Consider the following 19,742-nt stretch of genomic DNA (forward strand, 5'->3'; position numbering starts at 1 on the left):
GTATGGACTCACCACCTCTTGGGCTACTGGAGGGTTAAAAACGGGCTCACGCCATGCAATGTGCCGTGCCTGAACTGCACCCCTAAGTCCCGCCAAGGTCCCGTGTGGCTCAGCAGGGCTCCTCATGACCAGGTGTCACCGCGCCTGTGAACCTCTAGGCTGGGTGACCTCATGCCAACGTCCCCAGTGCTCAGGACGGGGTCTCAGCCGTCAGCTGTGTCTCTCCCATCAGACTTGGGGCTGCCTGAGGGTTCTGCTGGCCCCCTGCCACACCAGAAACCTCTTGTTCCACTTAGCCCCCTTGGGTGTGTGAGGAGGACTCGGACTGACACCTGACCCTCACTGGAAGTCCCCTGCCCCAAGTCTGTAGCTGAGTGTGACTTTCTTAGGTTCATTTAATGTCAGACTGTGACATTCCCAGGCTCCTCAGCCTCCTCCTCTGGCCCTTGGGACTCCCAGCCAGGTAGGTCTTCAATAGTTGCACCTAGCTACATGGCCCCTCCCACTGTGTGTTCACTGGATCAGGGATCCCATGGCTGTGGGTTCAAGTCCCCACTCTTCTTCTACCTAGCCTGAGTGCTCCTCTTGGCTCTCAGCCTCCACATCCATACTGTGGACTCAGGACCATGCGGATCACAGACCGTGGGGATTGTGTTCTAGTTAGAGATGTTCTATTAGAACAAGGCCCCCTGCTGGGTGGACGCAGCCTTGTAGTCATAGCTCAGTGGAGATGACACAGTCCTGGGGCCGACACAGCTCCACGGTAAACTTCAGGGCCAGTGACCAGAGCTGGGGCACTGTTTTGGTTCCTCCCCCTCACCGACCCCCAAGTTCAGGTCTCAGTGTGCACAACCTTGAGCCCTACCTGGGTCAGAGTTGCCAGCGTGGTACTTTCTGTGTCAATTGGCCAAAGGCAAACATGAAACCTTTTTAAAATGATGCCGGCTCAGGCTGCCCCCTGGTGGTCACTTGCTGTGTGACATGTGCCCCTCAACCTGTCATCTAGTCCTTGGCTCTGACAGGGGCTTCTTTGCTTGCAGAGATCTTCAGAACCAGAGTTACAAACCAGTCCCTGGGCGCTGAGAGAGGGATTCTGTCATGAAGCAGCAGGGATTCCATCATGGACCAGGCCTGCACTAGGCATTTGAGAGGTGAACTTAATATACCTCTTATTTTATATTTTAGTTCTTCCAGACAAGGTTTCTCTGTGTAGACCTGGCTGTCCTGGACTCACTTTGTAGACCAGGCTGGCCTCGAGCTCATAGAGATCGCCTGCTTCTGCCTCCCAGAGTGCTGGGATTGCAGGCGTGGACCACCACACCCAGCTTTCTAATATACCTCTATTCTCATCTCCTGGAGGCTTCCCCGTCTCTCGCTGGCATCGCAGGGCCCAGCACAGTGGCTGTCTCTGCCTCCATCAGACTGAGCCCCCGCAAGACTCTTATCTCCCCTATCAGACTGAAAGTGTGCATGCCTCCCAGACCAGGCCAAATCATTTCTCCTCACGGGCTTTCCCTGCCCTGTGCTGCCAGCGCTGTGGTCCCAAGTGGCTGCTGGTCACTGCTGGAGAAACACTGGCACTGAATTCCTCCACTGACACTGTAGACTCCAGTGCACTGGGCCTCTGAACTACACAGCCCTTGCCTGACACACCAGGGCCCAGCAAGTACCTGCTGGCGAGGAGACAGGTCTCGGCCCTGTTCAATCTTCCAGATGTGGGACCTAGGGCAGGTGTCACCTGGTCACCTTTAGTCACCACCTATTAACTGAGCACCTACTAAGGATCCTCCCATCTGCAGGATGCCCACCTGGGTCTGCCAGGCCCTCTGCTGTCTCTTCTGCTGTGAGGTTTGTCAGTGACAAACCCAAGTGCCATTCCACCACAGTTTGCCCTGGGGAGCCTGTGAATTTATTGAGCTCATTTACAGCATATGGGGGAGGAGTTATTTGCAGGAGCCTGGGGGCGGGGAATCCCACAGTAGCAGCATGCATCAGCTTCTTCACCCAGCGTGGATGATGGCTTCCCCATAGCCATAAAGACGGAATCCCCTTCAGTCAACTCTCCCTAGCCTATATATTTTAGCCACCTCTGAGGGCAGAATTGCATCCAGATAGCTGAGAGGAGTAACTGGAATCCCAGGCGAGGGTTCCATCTCCCCGCCCTGTCCTTTGAGAAGGCTCAGTGGTCAGTAAGCCAATGGCCTCTTACAAGTGGGCACATATAAGCTGATGAAGATGGCTGCTGTTGTGCTCAGTAGAGCATCTTCTACAACGTTAAGGGGGTACAGCCTCACCTCCTACCTCTCCCCAGATGTCCCATGTGCCCCGAGGGTCCCCAAGCATCCCTGTTCTCAAGCCTCTGTGTATAGAGAGCCCTCCCAGTTCCAGCTGCCAGCGCTCTACCCAGCCTTCAAAATCTGGCTTCAGGGACGTCATAGACCTGAAGCTGCCCCCATGTCCCCTTGGCCCTTGGCAGAAACTCTCCTCTCTCAAGGTTCTACCGGCTATGGAAACAGCACGTCCCACCCTGACCCCGAGCTCATCTCACACATGGCTCTCCACAGTGTCCCCGCTGACCCTGGGACTGCCAGGCAGGCTCTGGTCTGATTCATCGCTGTAGTGGCTACTGCAGATTAATCTTCCTTCCGTGCAGCCCTGCAGAGTGCCCTCTCCACGCCTCAATGCCCACAGCAGGGCAGGCTCTCAGAGCTGCCGGTGTCTGTTCACTGATGGGCAACCGTGGGAGGGGGGCTCTGTCTGGGTCCTCGGGAGTGTGCCAGGAGAACAGAACATGAGGGGTGAAGGGCACATCATCCTGGCACTATCCTCCCAGGTTTCCTCCCCTCTCTGCCATGAGTGGGTGTGAGAGGCGGGCAGTGGACGGTCAGAGGGCAGATGGACTGTGGGGTGATCTGGGAAAGGACAGACCTTCCCAGGGAGGACAGCCACACATCTTGGAGCTGTCTGGACATCTTCCGCTTCAGCAGAATTCCAAGGACTGGGAAGGTGAATGTGGACATGCAAGGAAGAGCCACATGCCTCCCCCAGTATGGCCCGGTCTCGGGATGATACCAGCTCTGTACAGTGATGTACAGCTCTGTTTCTACTGAGTCAGCAGTAGAAACACATGAGGCAGGAGCTTCCACCCCACCCCACCTGTGTCTCTGAGTTGGCCAGACAGATGCTTCTGCTCATCCCATCAACCTTTCCCCCTCCCAGACATCCCCTACTCTGAGAATGGCCCTTTCTCTCCTCTCCTCAGGGGTCCTCTTTCGTCACCACCACCCCAGTCCCTTGGCTGTAATGCTGCCAGCAGCACCAGCAGCTGTGACCAGCTCCTGCTCTTACGTCACGGTGAGTCAGAGCCCTGCCTCCAAGCCATGTCCACTTGTTCTTGAGAGGGCTAAGAAGGGCAGGCCAGTCACATCTGCCTGCTTGGTGCCAGGCCATATGCATGGAATGGGACCGGACCTTGGCCCCAGGCAGGTCCACCTTTCCTCCTCCACACAGAGGCGGGGGCACCCCTGACTCCGAGTGAGCCACCTGGGAGTCCTTGTGGTAAAGAATGGTCCCTTCACAGCCGCCTCATCGAGGCCAGGCTTGGAGGGCGGAGTGCTAAGCCCTGAGCAGCTGGAGAGAGCACTGTGTCCACCCCACCGGAGGGCGGACACTCAGGCGTGTCTCACGCTGCCATGTACTTGGTGCTTCAGACAAATATTGGTCTTCAGTTCCCTCTGTGAATGTGGGAGGCTGTGTTGCTGTTGTTGTAACAGCCAACCCGTGGGGTCCTTTAGGAATCGGTTCCCAGGGGTATTTCCTCACAACCTGCCATATCCTTTTTTTTTTTTTAAATCCTTTTCTTCTTTGAGGCAGGGTCCCATGGAGCCCAGACTGACCTTGAACTCACTATGTAACCAAGGATGACCTTGAACTTCTGATCCTCCTAATTCTGAGGGCTGGCATCCTAGAAGTGGCGTCACCCCTGGCCCTGTGCACTGTAAACCAGCCGTCTCGGGATTGTCTGTGACGCCCACTGTCTGGCAGATGGGGCTGCACTGCCTTGTGTAGGGAGCAGTGATGTCCACACACGCTCCTTCTAGATTCGGTTGTGTGTTTAAGTAACACGGTTTATAGGAGCCGAGTCTCCATTCGCACCTAGGTCTGACCCCTCCAGGGCCAGCACAGGACTTTCCCCAATAACTCAACTGCCCACCCCGAGGCAGCCCCACCAGGCCTGGGGCCTTCAGCCCCAGCCCAGACCCTTGCTTTAAGCCGTATCCATCCCGCAGGGCTGTCTCCAGTGACTGGTAAACAGACCCAGTGAATCCTCTGCCTGGGAACAGGAATGTCCAAGCATGGAGCGAGATGAAATTTACCTCAGACACAGGGTGCTGCGGGCCTGGCAAGGCTTTCTCTAAACTCTGAGTGTACATGAGTGAGAGGAGGGGACCACACACGAAGGGTGGGGGTGTGAGTGCCAGCCATTATCGGGGCCACGGCTGCTCCATGACAGAAATTCCCAGGTGGAGCAAAAGACTTGTGCCTAACTGTCTTTGCCCTGGAGGAGCCCTGAGAGGTACCCTACCTTCTTGCATGAGACCTCTGACCAGCCAGGGAGCTACAAGTCTTGGTCCTCCGTCAAGATGCCCACGCTGCGCCAGCATCCCCCACGAGCAGGTGGCTATCAAAAAGCCCTGACCCGGGAAGATGGCTCGGCAGGCAAAGGCTGGGACCCATGTAGCGGAAGCGGATGAGGATCCTTGCAGAATTCCCCATTCCCAGCCCTGTCCCCTGACCTTGAGCTCCAGACAGCAGAGCTCCTCAGGTCTGAGGCTAGAAGTCTTCCTTACAGGGCCCAGCGAGTCGGTTACTTCGGTTACTTGGGGGTTGCGACAACAGGTGCACCGGCATGGAGGGGGCGGGGCGCACCCCAGCCCCGCCCCCCGCTCTCCCTGGGTCCCCGCCCGCCGCGGTGTCGCCCGGCCCTGGCAGCTGCGGGCGCGGCGCGAGGCGTTCGGGACGCGGCGGCGGGGACGACGACCCAGGCGCGAGTGGAGGCCGAGCCGCGCAGCCCCGGCCCGAGGAGACATGAGCGCGCGGCCGCCCGCCGCACCCCAGGCGCAGTGGCCCGGCCCCGCCGCCCCGTGATGGGATCCTGCGTGTCGCGAGGTGAGGACCCCGCGGCCCGGGTCGCGGCAAGGGGCGGGGGGCGGTGGCTCGGCACCAGCGCGCGGTCCGGGGAAGCCCAGGGTGGGTGTCCGCCCTTCACGGACCAGCCGCGCCCCAGAGGACACGGCGCCCCACGGGGACAGGGCTCGTCAGGGGGGCCGGGCAGCGCGCAGAGCGGGCCGAGGTCTCCGCACCCCACGCGCCACTCGACACCCGGCAGGTGGCATGAAGCAAGGTCCCGGTGCCATGCTTTCTTCCCTGCAGCTACACGCCTCCTGCAGTGTGCCTGAAGGAGGGAGGGAGGCTTCCGGTTCTTTCTAGTCCGCTTTTGGGCCACTGAGCTCCAGGAAGACAGGCGGACCTTCTCAAGACTCAGGCCTTCCTAGCCCGGGATCCCTTTCGCTCCCTGTGCCTGTGTGTGTCTTTAGCCCCACAGCCCCCTCCCCACCCCTCCACCCCCCGTAGCAGGAAGGGGTCAGTGGGGATGAACAGGTTATCATGGCTCGCTCTACTCCAGCCTCGTCCCTAACTTCATCCCCACCCCCACCCCTGCTCAGGGGACAGGAGAGGGAGGATACAGACAGCTGATGTTCCCAGTAACCCCTGGGCGATTGTCTCCAACCTGGCACCTTGGTTATTCCAAGGTTATTCCAGGGAACTGGGGTGATTTTTTTCATTCCTCTGTTGGGGGCTATGAGGGGCCCTGTCTGTAAATGGGGGGGGGGGGGGGGGGGGATCTTTCATAGAGGCTGGGCGGGGGAGGGCATATTTGTCTTTGGAGTAGTATTTTAGAAAAGAGGTTGGGACGGATGGGGACAGGCGTGTAATCCCAGGACCCAGAAGGTGGAAGATCAGCATCCACAGCATGAGACCTTGTGTCAAAACAAAACAACCCCCCCTCCCAAATAGAGGTTGGGCCATTGTCCCACTTGGGACTCTTACTCACTGTGGGAGCAGGGGTCAGGGCTGGGAGTGTATAGAGGCCAAGTCTACTCACCCTAACCCCAAGGTCTTGGAAGAGCGCCATTTCACTGATCACTCCAGTAACTGACCCAGGCGGAGAAGTGTAAACTGGCCGCAGAGTCGGGCTGGGCAGCCCCGGAGAGGACCTCGGTCTGGGGAGTGTTGGAAAGCACCCATTCTCCATCCTCTGGGCTCTAAGGGGTTCTGCTCTCAGGTTCCTGGGGGTGTATTCAGAGAGGTCACTCAGGGTGTCCCTGGAAGGTGTCAGCAGTGGGATCGCGGGTGGGGGAGGGGAGGAGTGGGGTCAGGCTCTCTGAAGCCAGTTCAAGCTGATGGATGGTAACATGGTACCTCCTGGGTGTCAGGCGCTGTGTCAGACGCAGCGTGGAGAATCCAGGACAGCACCTTGTGAGACCTGAGGAACCCAGCATAGCCCCCGGCCAGTGAGGCAGTTCTCAGAGTGGAGAGTGACGAACAGTCAGCTCCAGACTCTCAGAGTCTGTCCCCAGGAACCCTGAAGTCTCAGGGAAGTCTCCCATGGAGGCAGTTCTGGGAGTGAGGACTCCGGACGTTTCCTTAGTGACCAGGTCCCTTCTCCATCCCTTGGCCAACCCATGCCTGAGCGCACTGAGCTGTGAGCACAGGAGCAGAGTGTATGAGAAAGGCTGGGCTGCCTGCCGAGGTCACTCTGTGAGCTGGAGGCCTGGGTCCTCCGACTCCTATACTCCTCCCATGACCCCCCTCCACCAGGGCAGCTTGTGGTCACACTGGCTGAGACACTCTCTATTCTGCCTCCTGCCTCCTGGGCTTCCTGAGTGCCATCCCCAGATCAGGCTGTATCATCTAACTGTAGTAGGAGGTGAGAGATAGGGGTGCATGGACAGAGGACAGCCGTTCTTCTAGAGACACAGCCGAGGAGCCACGGCGCAGAGGTGACACCCTCTCACTCGTCCTGACAGCATTTGTGTGACTCACTGGGTTCTACTCGAAAAGCTGAAGGCACAAAAGCTACGTACTGTCCTAGTCCCCATGAATGACCTTGCCGGGGCCCATAAGCTGGGAAACAGTAAAGGCAGGGCTCCCGTCCTCTCACTCCAGCGCCAGCCCTTGGCCTTGTGGAACTCAGGCTTTCCTGGGCTCCTCAGTCCCCTCTTCTGCACGCCTGAGTCAGTTGTTGACCACAGTATCCTGCTGCCAAGGGTTGCCATAGGCCATCTTCAGAGCCTGAAGTGGAGGCCAGGGCTCATGAACTTTGCACTGATGCTCCGTGAAGCCTGGAGCCTGCAACTAACTGGGGCTACCCAGTCCCACTACTCCAGGTCCAGGTCCCCCCTGAGAGATCCACCCTACCTTTCAGTTAGCCTCTGCTGCCAGGCCGGGGAATCAAGAGTCCCCCGCCTGCAGTCCCGGCTCCACTGTGTGCGATCTTAGCAATTTGGGCGGGAACAGTAGTGGCCTGGGGGTATAGAGCTGGCGGGAGAGTCTCAATGTAAAGACACCCTCATGACCAATTCTGGCACCATCAACTCACACCCATGGGGCCAGTGTATCAGCCTTCCTGCAGACAGTTGGCCAGGCCTTTTTGGTGGAAAGGGGACCCCTCCTGCCTTGGAGGAAGCGGTAGGTGCCAGACATTTGCATTGAGACAGTGGAAAACTGACCACTCACTACCTTTAAAAACTGTTACGTGTCCCTTATCTATTTCTAATTTTTTCAAGATTTAAATTTATATATTATTATTTATTATTTTATTTATTTTTGGGTGTTTTTGTTTGTTTGTTTTTTTCAAAACAGGGTTTCTCTGTGTAGCCCTGGCTGTCCTGGAACTCACTTTGTAGAACAGGCTGGCCTCAAAGTCACAGAGATCCGCCTGCCTCTGCCTCCCAAGTGCTAGGATTAAAGGTGTGAACCACCACACCTGGCTATTATTTATTAGTTTTGAGACAGGGTCTTATTCCATATCCTGGCTTGGCATTGAACTCAAGGTCATCCTCCTGTCTCCATCTCCCAAATGCTGGAATTTCATGTTTGAGCAACCATCTCTGCCCTATTTATCTTTTTTGTTTGTTTGTTGTTTAACCAGGAGTTCTTGAACTTGCTGTGTAGATGAGGATGACCTTGAACTTCTGATCCTTTTGCCTCCATCTCCCTGGTTCTACCATTACAGGCATGTGCCACCATGCCTCATGTATGTGATGCTAAGAGATGGAACCCAGGGCTTCACGAATGCTAGGCAAGCATGCTGTCAACTGAGGCACAACCAGAGCCTCGGGTTCATCTATTTTTAAGTTGCCACTCATTGGATGTTTATCCTGAGGCAGGCTGGGCCAGGTCTTTGCTCTCCTGACCTAGTTAGTTCTCCTTGAACCTGGGAGGGAAGTGGGCTCAGGGAAGAGCAGGACCTCACCCCAGGTCACCCCCCCCCTGCAGTAAAGAGAGGTCTGTAGACCCCAATGCTGAGCAAAGAGCCCCTGCCCTTCATGCTCCCAAAGACTCCCTTCTCTCCCCCGAAGCACTTGGTACATGGCCAACCGCCCAGAACAAATTTCTGGGATAACCCAGAGGCCTCATGTCTGGCTAGGTTTTGCTGGCACTGGCAGCGGCTGGCAGAGTGGGACAGACAGGAAGTGTCTAGGTCCCTCTGTACCCACCTATGCGCTCTGGTTTGACAGCCTCTCTGTCTAACTTTTCCACCACAGCCCCTCCTCCAGCTGGCCAGTCAGCCTCCAGGCCGGTCCTGGGGCTCCCTGGTGTCTGGTGCCAGAGCAAACATTGGCCACTGAAGACTTCCTTCTGAAGAGTAAAATCTCTGATTGTGTCTAGAAGGCCAGGTCCTGAGAGGGCCTGCCAGAGCTCCTGCTGGGAGCAACCTGGCAGCGGGCTCTGTGGGACACTTAGGGCAGAGTAGACGGGACTTGCCCTCTGGGAGTTCAGTCCGAGGGGTGGGACACAGTTTTATGTTTGATAAAGTCTAGTGGGGGGATAGAGAACACGCACACAGACCACACAGAAAAAAATGACTGGAGGTCCCTTTCTACAGATTAGCACTGTTTGGTGGTTGGGCTTGTATACTGCCCCCAAGGTCTGAACCTTGACAGTATTGCCCAATGCCATGGGTAAGTCGGTTGGACTGTCCGAGACTTCATTTTGCCACCTGCCAAGTGGGCATGTTGCCACCTACTTTGCAGGACTCAGAGCTAACTCATAGGTAAGGAATCAGCTTGGAGCCTGGCCCGGAGGAGATGCTTAATAAACAGGCATCTTGTCCTCATAGGCTAGACTTCTCCCTCAAGGGGGTCGCCTGGCTGGTCAGCTTAGGCCAACCTGGCAAGCTCCCCAGGGTAGAGTAGAAGGGAAAGCCCCCAGGGACTAGGGCTGAGTGGTCAGGGGAGAAGGAGCAGGCAGCCACAAGTACAACTCCTTGTAAGGCTGTCTCTGGCCACTGTGGTCACAGAAGCCTGTTGAGCAAAAGGGACATACGTGCTTTCGGTGGGGTGAACATGCCCTGCTCACTCGCCTAACATGTTTCCTGGAGAGCCAAGGGGGATTGGAGTGGTCCAGGCCTCAGCAGGAGAGGTGGAATGGGAAGGAGCTGGGGTAAGTGGAGGCCCTTGGTCGGGACAGAAATCCCCAGAAGTACCTCTGAGCTCAGCCAACCAAAGCATTACATGACCATCATGGCCCAAGGTGGTTTGGGAGGACACTGGAGAATGGGCCTCTTCCAAGTTCTGGGCCCTGCTCTCCTGGCAAGGACTGACCAGGCAGAGAGGCCAATGACTCACACTCTTTGGTCTCCCTCTGTAGGAACCCCAAGGCAAACTCCAGTCCAGGAACAGGACACAGGAGTCCCACTGTCCAGAAAGACAAACTGAGGGAAGGAGACAGAGCAGTCCCCTCTGAGGCCACCACAGTGTAGCCCTAAGTACACGTGGATGAGAAGTGGGGCACACATGAGGGACATGGGACTGTGCGCCAGAGAACTAAGCCTGAGGTGCTTCTCTACAGAGCCAAGCGCAGCTGACATGTGAAAGCTGGGGCGACCACCCAAAGCGTCCACTTGCCACAGGTGGCCGGAGCCTCTTTGGGGAAGCTGGCTCCCAGAGTGCAGCATCAGGGGCTCTGGGCCCAGCCTGCTGCTCACTTGTTTTTCAGCTTCTCTTTGCTGCTGGGAAAGAGCCCTCTTCACTCTGCACCGCCTCCTCCCAGGGGGCTGCAGGCTCATTTTCTCACTCCCGAGAAACACTCTGGGTGCAGGTGGCAACGACGGTAGCTAATGGGCTGGGACCCAGAGCCCCAGTGAATAGCTATAGGCTCTGGACAGCTCTGCAGCGAGTGAGAGGGACCTGAGCAGCCACACTTCAGAAAAGATGCTGGAGGGGCGCTCCAAAGCATGAAGAGTTTAAGTTTAGACATCAAGGAGAACTGTCTGGGTGGCTCGGTTGACAGTCTGATTGGGGAGCTTTGGTAGAAAGGCACGAAGCATCCTGGATAAGTGGAGAAGTGGAGGGGACCTCTAGATGACACCCCTTTCCTGGAAGGATCAAAATGGTCTTCAGGTTGTCATAGCAACTAGAAGGCTGTCACTCCTGTAGCTGGAGGAGGTGAGGGAGGGAACAGGTTCAAGAAGGGGCCTCTGACACTGAGGACAAAGGAGTGGGTGTACACTGTGTAAGAAAGGAAGTGTCACCCCAGGACTCCCCTGGGAGAGGCATCCAAAAAAGCAGGCATTGGAGGTCCCTGGGCTGTCCCCACCCCCACCCTACAGGACACTGTGTTTTTCTAGTCACCAAGGCCATGATGTGGCCAGGTCCCAGCTGGGCTCAGAGCAGCCTGTGATTTCACCCTGGGCTGGTTCATTACCTGACGTCTCTATGGCAACCAGCCCATGACATCACGGGGCTGAAGTCTTCAGGGGGAGAAGGAGATTTTGGTAGAAATGCCTGGGTCCCAGATGGGATGAGATCAGGCCGGCAGGGGAGGGGCCAGAGCCAGGAGGCCACCAGCCCACCTCCACCTCGGTGGCAAACATCTGGTGTCGCCTGCTGTGCTGGCTCCCTGCCCGTCCTTGCTCTGTAGCTGAAGAGCTCAGAGTTTCAGGGGCAGCTCAGGGAGTATAGAAGATCCCAGAATCCAGGCAAGTACCAACACCACCCTGCAGCTAGACAGACTCAGGTTTAAATGACATGCAGAATTCCAGCACACTGGAAGTGGTATCTCTTAACTTGTGTGTATGTGTGCGCGTGCGCACACACACGCATGTGACATTACATGTATCATGGTCATAGAGCAGCTTTTGGGAGTCTGTTCTCTCCTATCACCTGAGGGCTCCCAGGGAGGGAACCCACATCAACAGCAGGCACTTTACCCTGATCAACCTTTCAAACTTATATTTGCTCCTTTCAAACTTATATTTGCTCCTCTGGGTAAATGAGAAGGGCCCCCATAGGCTCATATATTTGAGTGCTTGGTCCCTAGTTAGAACTGTTTGGGAAGGATTAGGGGGTGTGGCCTTGCCGGAGGAGGTTTGTCGCTGGAGATGGATTTCAAAGTTTCAAAAGCCATTGCCAGTTAGCTCTCTCTCTCTCTCTCTGTTTTTTGCTTGTATATCAGGATGTGAGCTCTCAGGCACACTTTCAGTGCCATACCTGCCTGCTGCCCTGCTTCTCCCCCGCCCCCACATGGTTGTGGGCAGACCCTCTGAAGCTGTAATCTGCCAATTAACTCTTTTTTCTATAAGTTGCCTTAGCCATGGTCTCTTTAGCACAACAGAAAAGTAGCGGTGGGAACAAATACATTTTGCACCTTGAACCCAGTGTGTACACCTAGAGAATTTTCTCCTGTGGGAATTCTCTCTCTCTCATACATGCATACACATGAGCACATGCCATGTGCCTGTGACACACAGACGATTCATGACACAAGACTGAATCTCAGGCTGCTCCATGCTCTGATCATCTCCATTGTCTTCAATTCCTTTTTTGTTTGTTTGTTTGTTTAAATTGCCCTGGTAAAAAGGGGGCTGAGGACGTAGTTGCCTGGTAGAGTGCTTGCCCAGCATGCACAAGGCCCCAGTTTCAATCTCCAGCTGGAGATCGTTCAGATAAATGAATGAGTAATTAAGCAGCAACCAAACCAAAAATAAGCTTGGTGAGTGGCTTGCAGGAGGCACGCTCAGCCCCCGCCGTGGGGTCCTTCCTTTGTAGAGGTTCTGGAGCCCAGGGAAGAGCACCATTGGCTCGGGGTCACACAGTTGGGACTGGTGAGCAGCAGGCTGTGCTGGACACTGCAGAGTTCGAGCACATGCTTTAGAGCCCGTGTGGCCCTCCGTGAGTGCCCTGCCCTCCCTATGCCTGGGTCACTCTGGGGCAGGAGAGAACTTTGCCTTCACCTTGCCTTCCTCTCCTGTAGTGTCCCAGACAGCCTGGCTCCCTCCCACCTCCCTGCCTTGGCCCTGCATCCCAGCCTTGGGCGGGTCCCAGATCCTCTGGCCTCTTTTGGAATGCAATTTGGCTGAAAACTTTCACCTTGACCACACAGGCCTGCGCTCACCTCCCTCCCTCCAGCGGGGTTGAGGTGTTAGCTCTGTGGCCCTTCCTCTGTGGGGACCCTCTTCTTCCCTGACCTGTTGGTGTCTGCAGGCATGGCTGAAGACAGCCCAGCTGTTTTGATCTGTCTGGAGTTCTAACTAAGGCTGGCTTGCTGTGCTGCTGTCTGAACCCCTTGCTTTTCCCCTTTGAGAAAGCCTCTAATGAGATCCTGCTGTGTGCTGGGCCCTGCGGCAGGTGCTGGGGCTGCTGCAGCCAATAAAATAGACAAGTGGGGGCTGAGGAGAGAATTCAGTTGGCAGTCTTCCTGCATTCCATCCCCCAAGCCCACATTAGGCAGGCATGGAAAGCCTGCCCTTGTGATCCCAGCATGGGGGCCCAGAGGCAGAGAGAGGGTCATTGGCCAGATGGCCTCGCCTACATGGCAAGTTTTAGTCCAGTGAGAGACCCTGCCTCAATAATAAATAAATATGTACATACATACATAGTAGACAGCGCCTGAAGAGCAACACCCAAGTGTCCTCTGGCCTGCACATACACATTCTCTCTCTCTCTCTCTCTCTCTCTCTCTCTCTCTCTCACGCACACAAACACAGAAACCCTGTCTCAAAGTAAAAAGAAAATATTTTATATAGTTGTACAATGTGTTTGCACATTAATCTAATTGTTATAACAAAAGGGTAAAAAAACATTTAAGGCCAGGCATGGTGGTGCACTTGGCTGGGGAGGCAGAGGCAGGTGGATCTTTGAGTTCCAGGTCAAGAGTTACACAGAGCAAGTTATAGAGCAAGTTCCAGGTCAGCCAGAGTTACACAGAGAGACCCTGTCTCAAAAAACCAGAGAGAGAGAGAGAGAGAGAGAGTCTCATGTAGCTCAGGCCAGCCTCAAAGTTGTTACATATCCAGGGGTGACCTTGAACTTCTGATCTTCCTGAGTTCACCCCAGAGTGCTGGGGTTACAGACGTGTGCTACAGATTGAACCCAGGATTTTACACGCTAGGTAAAATATTCTACCTATCCAGCCACATCTCCAACCCCAGCCTTTTCTTTTTTGTTTTTAAAGGTATACAATTACAGCTAGGCAGTGGTGACACACAGCTTTAATCACAGCATGGGGAGGCAGAGGCAGGCCGATCTCTGAGTTCAAGGCTAGCCTGGTCTACAGGGTGAGTTCTGGAAAGCCAGGGCTACACAGAGAAACCCTGTCTCAAAACAAAACAAAAAGCATACAATTAATACGATCCTTTGTAGCTGAGGCTCATCTCCAACTCCTGGGATTTAAAGGTGTTTCTAATTCACCATCACAGCTATGACAGTACGAGTGCATTATATCCCTCGATTGTTTTTAATATGAGTGTGTGTGTGTGTGTGTGTGTGTGTGTGTGTGTGTGTTAATTTTGTATCCTGCAGGTAATTTTACTGATTAGCTCATTAGTTCCACTATTTTTTGGCGTAGTCGTTAGATTTTGTGCATGTAAAGCAGGGATGTTGTGACTTCCTCCTTTTCTGCTCAAAGGCCCCGGTTTCTTTTCCTGTCATATTGCAATGGCTAAGTCAGGACTTTTTCTCAATTTCTTCTGTCATCATTATTTCCAGATCTGTTCACAAGTGCCCACAAAGACTGCCCCAGGCCCCAGGGCACAGACCTCCTAAATCGGGACCTGCCCTCCACCCACCCACCTGCCATTGTTCCAGACCATGTCGCTGGCAAGGTAACTAGCCATCGTCACCCTTCTCCTGCCTGCCCTGGGTTCCAGCTGCTCTTTTATTTCCACAGGGCAAGCAGAAACCACTCTCAGTTCTCTTCTTCCTTCCCAACCCCAACTTTTCCCTGGGCAGTAGGGGCACCATGGGCTTGGTGTTCAGGTGGATGAGGGTCTGCAATGGGCTGGGTATAGGGACTAGGCTAGACTTATTTAGAAAATACAACCCCATCCCAAAGGTCTTCCCACCCACATTAGCGCAGCCTTGCAGACAGTAGGTTCTGCTACCAACCCAGAATGCTTAGCTGCTGGCAAGAGCGTCTCAAGAGTACAAGCAGGGGAGTCTCCATGTAAATCAGGAAGCTGTAGCGAGGGGTCCTAGTGTATCGAGGGGTCCTGGTGCATAGTTTCCATCCTTGCCCAGGGATGTAGCTTGAAGAGACAGGTGTGAGCTGTCATGTGGGTGCTGGTAATTGAACCTGGTTCTCTGGAAGAGCAGTTGGTGCTCCTGACCATTGAGCCATAAATCTCTCCAGCCCCAGATTTCTTTTTAATTTACGTGTATGAGTGTTTGCTTTCGTGTGTATGTGTTCATGATTTGCGTGCAGTACCTGTGGAGGCCAGAAGAGGGCACTGGATCCCCTGGAACTGGAGGTACAGAGGTTTGTGAGCTGCATTGTGGGTTCTGGAAACTGAACCCAGGTCCTCCAGCAAAACAAATGCTCATAACTGCTGAGCCACCTTTCTACTCCGAGACGTGTGGGAATTTTGTTTGTTTGTTTGTTTGGTTGGTTGGTTGTTTATCTTTTTGTTTTAACAAATGTATTTTTAAAAGACATTTATTTATTTGTTTTACAGTATTCTGCCTGCATGTGAGCCAGCAAGCCAGAAGAGGGCACCAGATCTCATTACAGATGGTTATGAGTCACCATGTGGTTGCTGGAAATTGAACTCAGGACCTTTGGAAGAATAGCTAGTGCTATTAACCTCTGAGTTTTCTAAAACAGGGTTTCTCTGTGTAGCCTTGGCTATCCTGGATTCACTTTGCAGACCAGGCTGGCCTTGAACTCACAGAGATCTGCCTGCCTCTGCCTCCCTGAATGCTGTGATTTCAGGTGTGCACCACCAAGCCCGGCTCCCAAGCTGTGTGTTTCATCATTATTATTACTGGGTTCTTTTGAGACAGGGTCTCGCTATGTAGTGCTGGCTGGCCTGGAACTCACTATTTAGGACAGGCTGGCCTGGAATGCACAGAAATCAGCCTGCCTTTGTTCCCCTAGTGCTGGGATTAAAGGTATATGGCACCATGCCAGCTAGGTCATTTTTTTTAAAGCACATATAAGCATTGTGCTCATATAATGTGAATTGTACCATTGATGCTTTGCCACCACCTCTTGCAAATGGCAGCATTGCCAGAAAAAGAAGCCATCTTTCTGAGTTAAGCCTCTAGGCTCAGGCTGGAAAGACTGAGAGTGTATTGCTCTTGCAGAGGACTTGAGTTCAATTCCCATATTGGGTGGCTCCCTACCTTGTAAAATTCTAGCTCCTGATGCCCTCTTCTGGCCTCTTCAGGCACCTGCACTCATGTGCACAGACACATAGAAACATAATTTCAAACGTCCTTAATCTCCAGATATCAGGAAATAGTGAAGGTACACTCTGCCTTAGGTTGTACCTATTAACTGTATCAACTTCCTCTCCTCCCAAGGCCACCATGTCCCCCTTCCTTTTCTGAGTGCTAGGGGACATCAGGGCATGACCTGTAAGGTGGGTAGGCCCTGCCCTCTCAGAGCACCAAAGGATCCACCCACCCTGCAGGGGCTTCAGGACTTAGCCATGTGCCCCTCCCTCCAACCCTGACTGATCCCCTTTCTCCTCTTGCTTCAGGACAAGCAGATGGATTTCTGCTGGGATCCTTGGCAGGTCAGTGTGCTTGCTCTTCTCAAGTCCAGCCAGCTCATCTGACACCTCCCCCACTTCCTCTGCTGTGCCCAGCCCAGGCCCACGGTCCTGCCAGCCCAGGGAAGGAAGTCTTGTGGGAATGGATAGGATCTCCCTACCTTTTATGCCTGGCCGCTGGCCACCACCTAATGAGTGGGTGATAGCAATGGATTGGGGAGGGGGCTGTGCTCTAGCTGGCTGTCCTTCCTGCCTACCCCTCTCTCTTTTTCTACAGAGGTGCTTCCAGACCACCAATGGCTACATATCCGACTCTAGAGCCTGCCCCAGCAACTACAGTGTGGCTGCCCTGGCCACCTCATCCCTTGTGGGTAGGTGCCCACAGCTCCCCCCCAGCCCTTAGAGATCGTAGGCTCCTCCCCGGCCTTGTGCAGCAGGTGGCAAAGGGACACCGTCATGCTGGGTTTAACATTTTCTAATTGCCAGATTCAGGCTTTGTCGTTCTGTCTCTCAGGAGTTAGATTGCTGAGTTTTTAGGCCCTGGGGATGCCTCAGAGGGGAGGGTGCAGGTTGTGGGTGTCTGACTGCATGGTCTCCCACGTCACCTTAGATCTTGTTCCCTAGAAGCAGAGCCTGAGGTGGGGACTGTGGCCACGGGGGAAATGCTCTTAGGGGCTCCCTAGGGAGTGAAGGAAGCAAGGGGAGGATGAGGATTTTGCTCAGTGAAGACTCCGTTATGGTTTGTTAGACTCTCCCTGCCTCAGCCCTCTAGAAGCTCTGCTTCATGGTAGCCTGTTGCAGAAAATAAAGGGTGTTGGGCTAATAATGTTTATTATTAGCCTTACAATTGTTACAGTGGTATTATCTAACCCGCTGTCACAATCAATAAAAGATGCAGACACCTGATAGATTTTTTGAAGAGCCTTATTTCACCTGGGGCATGGCAGCTGTTAGCTCTCTAGACCACTTTTAAATCCCAGCCTCCAGCTCCATCCAGTATACCTCCCATCCATGATTCCATAAATACTTGTTTATTCTTCATCTGGGCCAACTCCTCCATCCATGCCAGTCACGTGCTTCTCCCATGCTAACCTGTGTCCGTGTGCCTCTTCCTTCTTCCTCTTCCTGCTCCTGTTTCCTTCTCCTTCCCATGATCCTTCTCTCCTAAAAGCCCACGAACTTTGACCAAACCTACCTCATTCGGCCTTGCCCAGGTTTAGGCCTTTTCATCAGCTAATCAGGAATAATCTCTTAGGCAAGGTCGCAAACATCATTTTGAGGTACTTGAGTGTCTGTAAAAGACAGCCAGCAGACCCCAGGGAGCAAATTAATTAACAATCAAACACAAAGCACTGGACCATGCTGTTACAGTAGTCTGAAGACCAAGTGTCTGGACTTGACTGTGCTCCTTGTTCAGTCCTCGGATGTCTGTGAGGAGGACATCTTGAGGGTATGAGATGGCACTCAAAGCTATGGTATGTCTCTGAAGAAGGTGTGGGCGTGAGCCAGGAGCGGCACACCCAAGGTAGCTAGGGGAAGGGCTTGCAAGCAGGGAAGGGGATCTAGGCTGCTGTACCCCTGGGCTCCAGATGGCCTTCAGCCCACCAGCCTCCTCTCATAGCTTTGCCCCACAGTGCAGGGTTCCACCACATCAGATCCTTCCATGTTCCCAGGGGCCCTGGCTGCCTCCCTCCATCCTGTGTCTGCAGCCCCCACCTCCTCCTGAAACACCTGCCATCCATTCCCCCACCCTCAAGAGTCTGAAACACTGCCTTCCCCCCAGATACTCTGCGGTCCAGCACCCCACCAGGGGAGCAGGTCTCCCCTTCTACCTCACTCCATTGTTCCCATACCTCCGGCCCCCCATTCCTGTGGTTGCCTCACCTGACCTGGGAACTCATATTCCTCATGCCTTCCTGGCCTTAGGGGCCCTGGGGAATGCTAAGATCTGTTCCTAGCCCCCAAGGACTTATGCCCACAGGGCTATAGAGGCTTTGGGGATGCTCAGATCTGTCCCCGCCTCAGTTAGTGGAGATACTGAGCTGTTCCTGCCGCCTCCTCTTCAACGTCCACATCCAGACAGTCAACTCACAAACTCCCCCAGCCCTGCTCCTTTCCAGCCCTTGCCCTTCCTCTTGCTGGGTCCCTGCAATGGCCCCTAATTGTCCCTTATCTCCCATCTCCACCCTTGGACTTTTAGTCTTTCAGTTGGGATGAAATCCCAAGGAACAGATCTAATCTACCCCTTCCCTGGTCTGTGTCTGGCTGTGGCTCTCCATGGCTGTATGGACAACACCGAGCCTTCACTTCGGCTTCCTAGCCCCAGCCTGGCCCCTGAGGTCCCACCTTTTGTCCCTGTGTCTCACCCTTGCTTGTGTTGGTGTGTGCCAGCTCTTCTGTGTTTCAACCTCTTCTCATCTGTGAAACAAAGCTGCCAGCCTGGCCACCCTCTGCCCCACCCTGACAGGACTTCAGAGCCCAACTCCAGGCCACCTCCTCTAGGCAGCACTCCCTGAGTGCTCCACTCACAGGATTCTTAACCCGCAGAGCTGGGAGCACAGGGAAACTCTCCTAGGACTGTTAATTCATGAGTGGAAGGTGCTGGGTCAGAGAGAAACGGCCAGTCGGAGAAAAGAATGGCTGGTTTCTAAACCCAATCCAGATTCAACAAGACGGGCAGGAAACAGGATAAAAATGGGTTTGGGACATGTAGGTGGAAGACAGCCTTCAGGCTAGGGAGGGCACAGGGTAGCACGTGGTACTGAGCTGGGGCTGGTGTTGGGACGGTCACCCGATAGCCATCCGTGGCCTCACAGGCGTGGTGCAGAGCGTCAAGGACCATATCACAAAGCCCACGGCCATGGCCCGTGGCCGAGTGGCCCACCTCATTGAGTGGAAAGGCTGGAGCGCCCAGCAGTCGGGCTGGGAGCTGTCGCCAGCGGAGGACGAACATTACTGCTGCCTCCCGGATGAGCTTCGAGAGGCGCGCTTTGCTGCAGGTGAGTGGATGGGGGAGTTTGGGGAGAGAGGCTGTAGGCTGGGTCCACAGGACTGAAGCTGGATCTGAGCAGTGAGAGCACAGGAGGGCGGGCGGGGCGGGAGGTGGCTTTCTTCATCATGTGGGTGTAGAGGGCCAGCTCAGAGAGGCCCATAGGGGCATAGAGTGCCCCCTTCCCATTCGCTGAGCCTGATCTTACTGTCCCCAGGTGTCGCTGAGCAGTTTGCCATCACGGAGGCCACTCTGAGTGCCTGGTCCTCTCTGGATGACGAAGAACTGCAGCCGGAGGACAGTACCCAGGGTGCCTTCCAGCTCCAAGGTACAGCCTGGGACACTCAAGCAGGGTGGGCAGAATGACCGACCCTCAGGCCACTCCTCTTTCCCCTTCTCCAAGGCTTAGATTGGTCCTCAGCAACCTGGGGCTGGCAGTCCCAGCCTGCACATTCCCGGGGGGGGGGGGGGGGG

At 54.6% G+C, this 19,742-nt stretch overlaps 1 protein-coding gene across 1 annotated transcript in view; it reads left to right on the forward strand.

Annotated features, from left to right (window-relative positions):
- Window positions 1–5,005: 5,005 nt before the first annotated feature.
- The window catches only part of Fam131c (family with sequence similarity 131 member C), a 16,016-nt gene continuing 1,279 nt past the window's right edge, over window positions 5,006–19,742 (forward strand). Inside the window, exons 1-6 of the mRNA XM_055611176.1 lie at window positions 5,006–5,169; window positions 14,274–14,389; window positions 16,268–16,303; window positions 16,557–16,650; window positions 19,096–19,278; window positions 19,486–19,596. Of these exons, the coding sequence (XP_055467151.1) occupies window positions 5,148–5,169; window positions 14,274–14,389; window positions 16,268–16,303; window positions 16,557–16,650; window positions 19,096–19,278; window positions 19,486–19,596 (562 nt within the window). The 5' untranslated portion in view covers window positions 5,006–5,147. The remainder of the gene's footprint in view (window positions 5,170–14,273; window positions 14,390–16,267; window positions 16,304–16,556; window positions 16,651–19,095; window positions 19,279–19,485; window positions 19,597–19,742) is intronic.

This window comes from Psammomys obesus, unplaced genomic scaffold (assembly GCF_907164565.1).
Source record: "Psammomys obesus unplaced genomic scaffold, mPsaObe1.curated_primary_1811, whole genome shotgun sequence".
NCBI classification, from domain to species: Eukaryota; Metazoa; Chordata; class Mammalia; order Rodentia; family Muridae; genus Psammomys; species Psammomys obesus.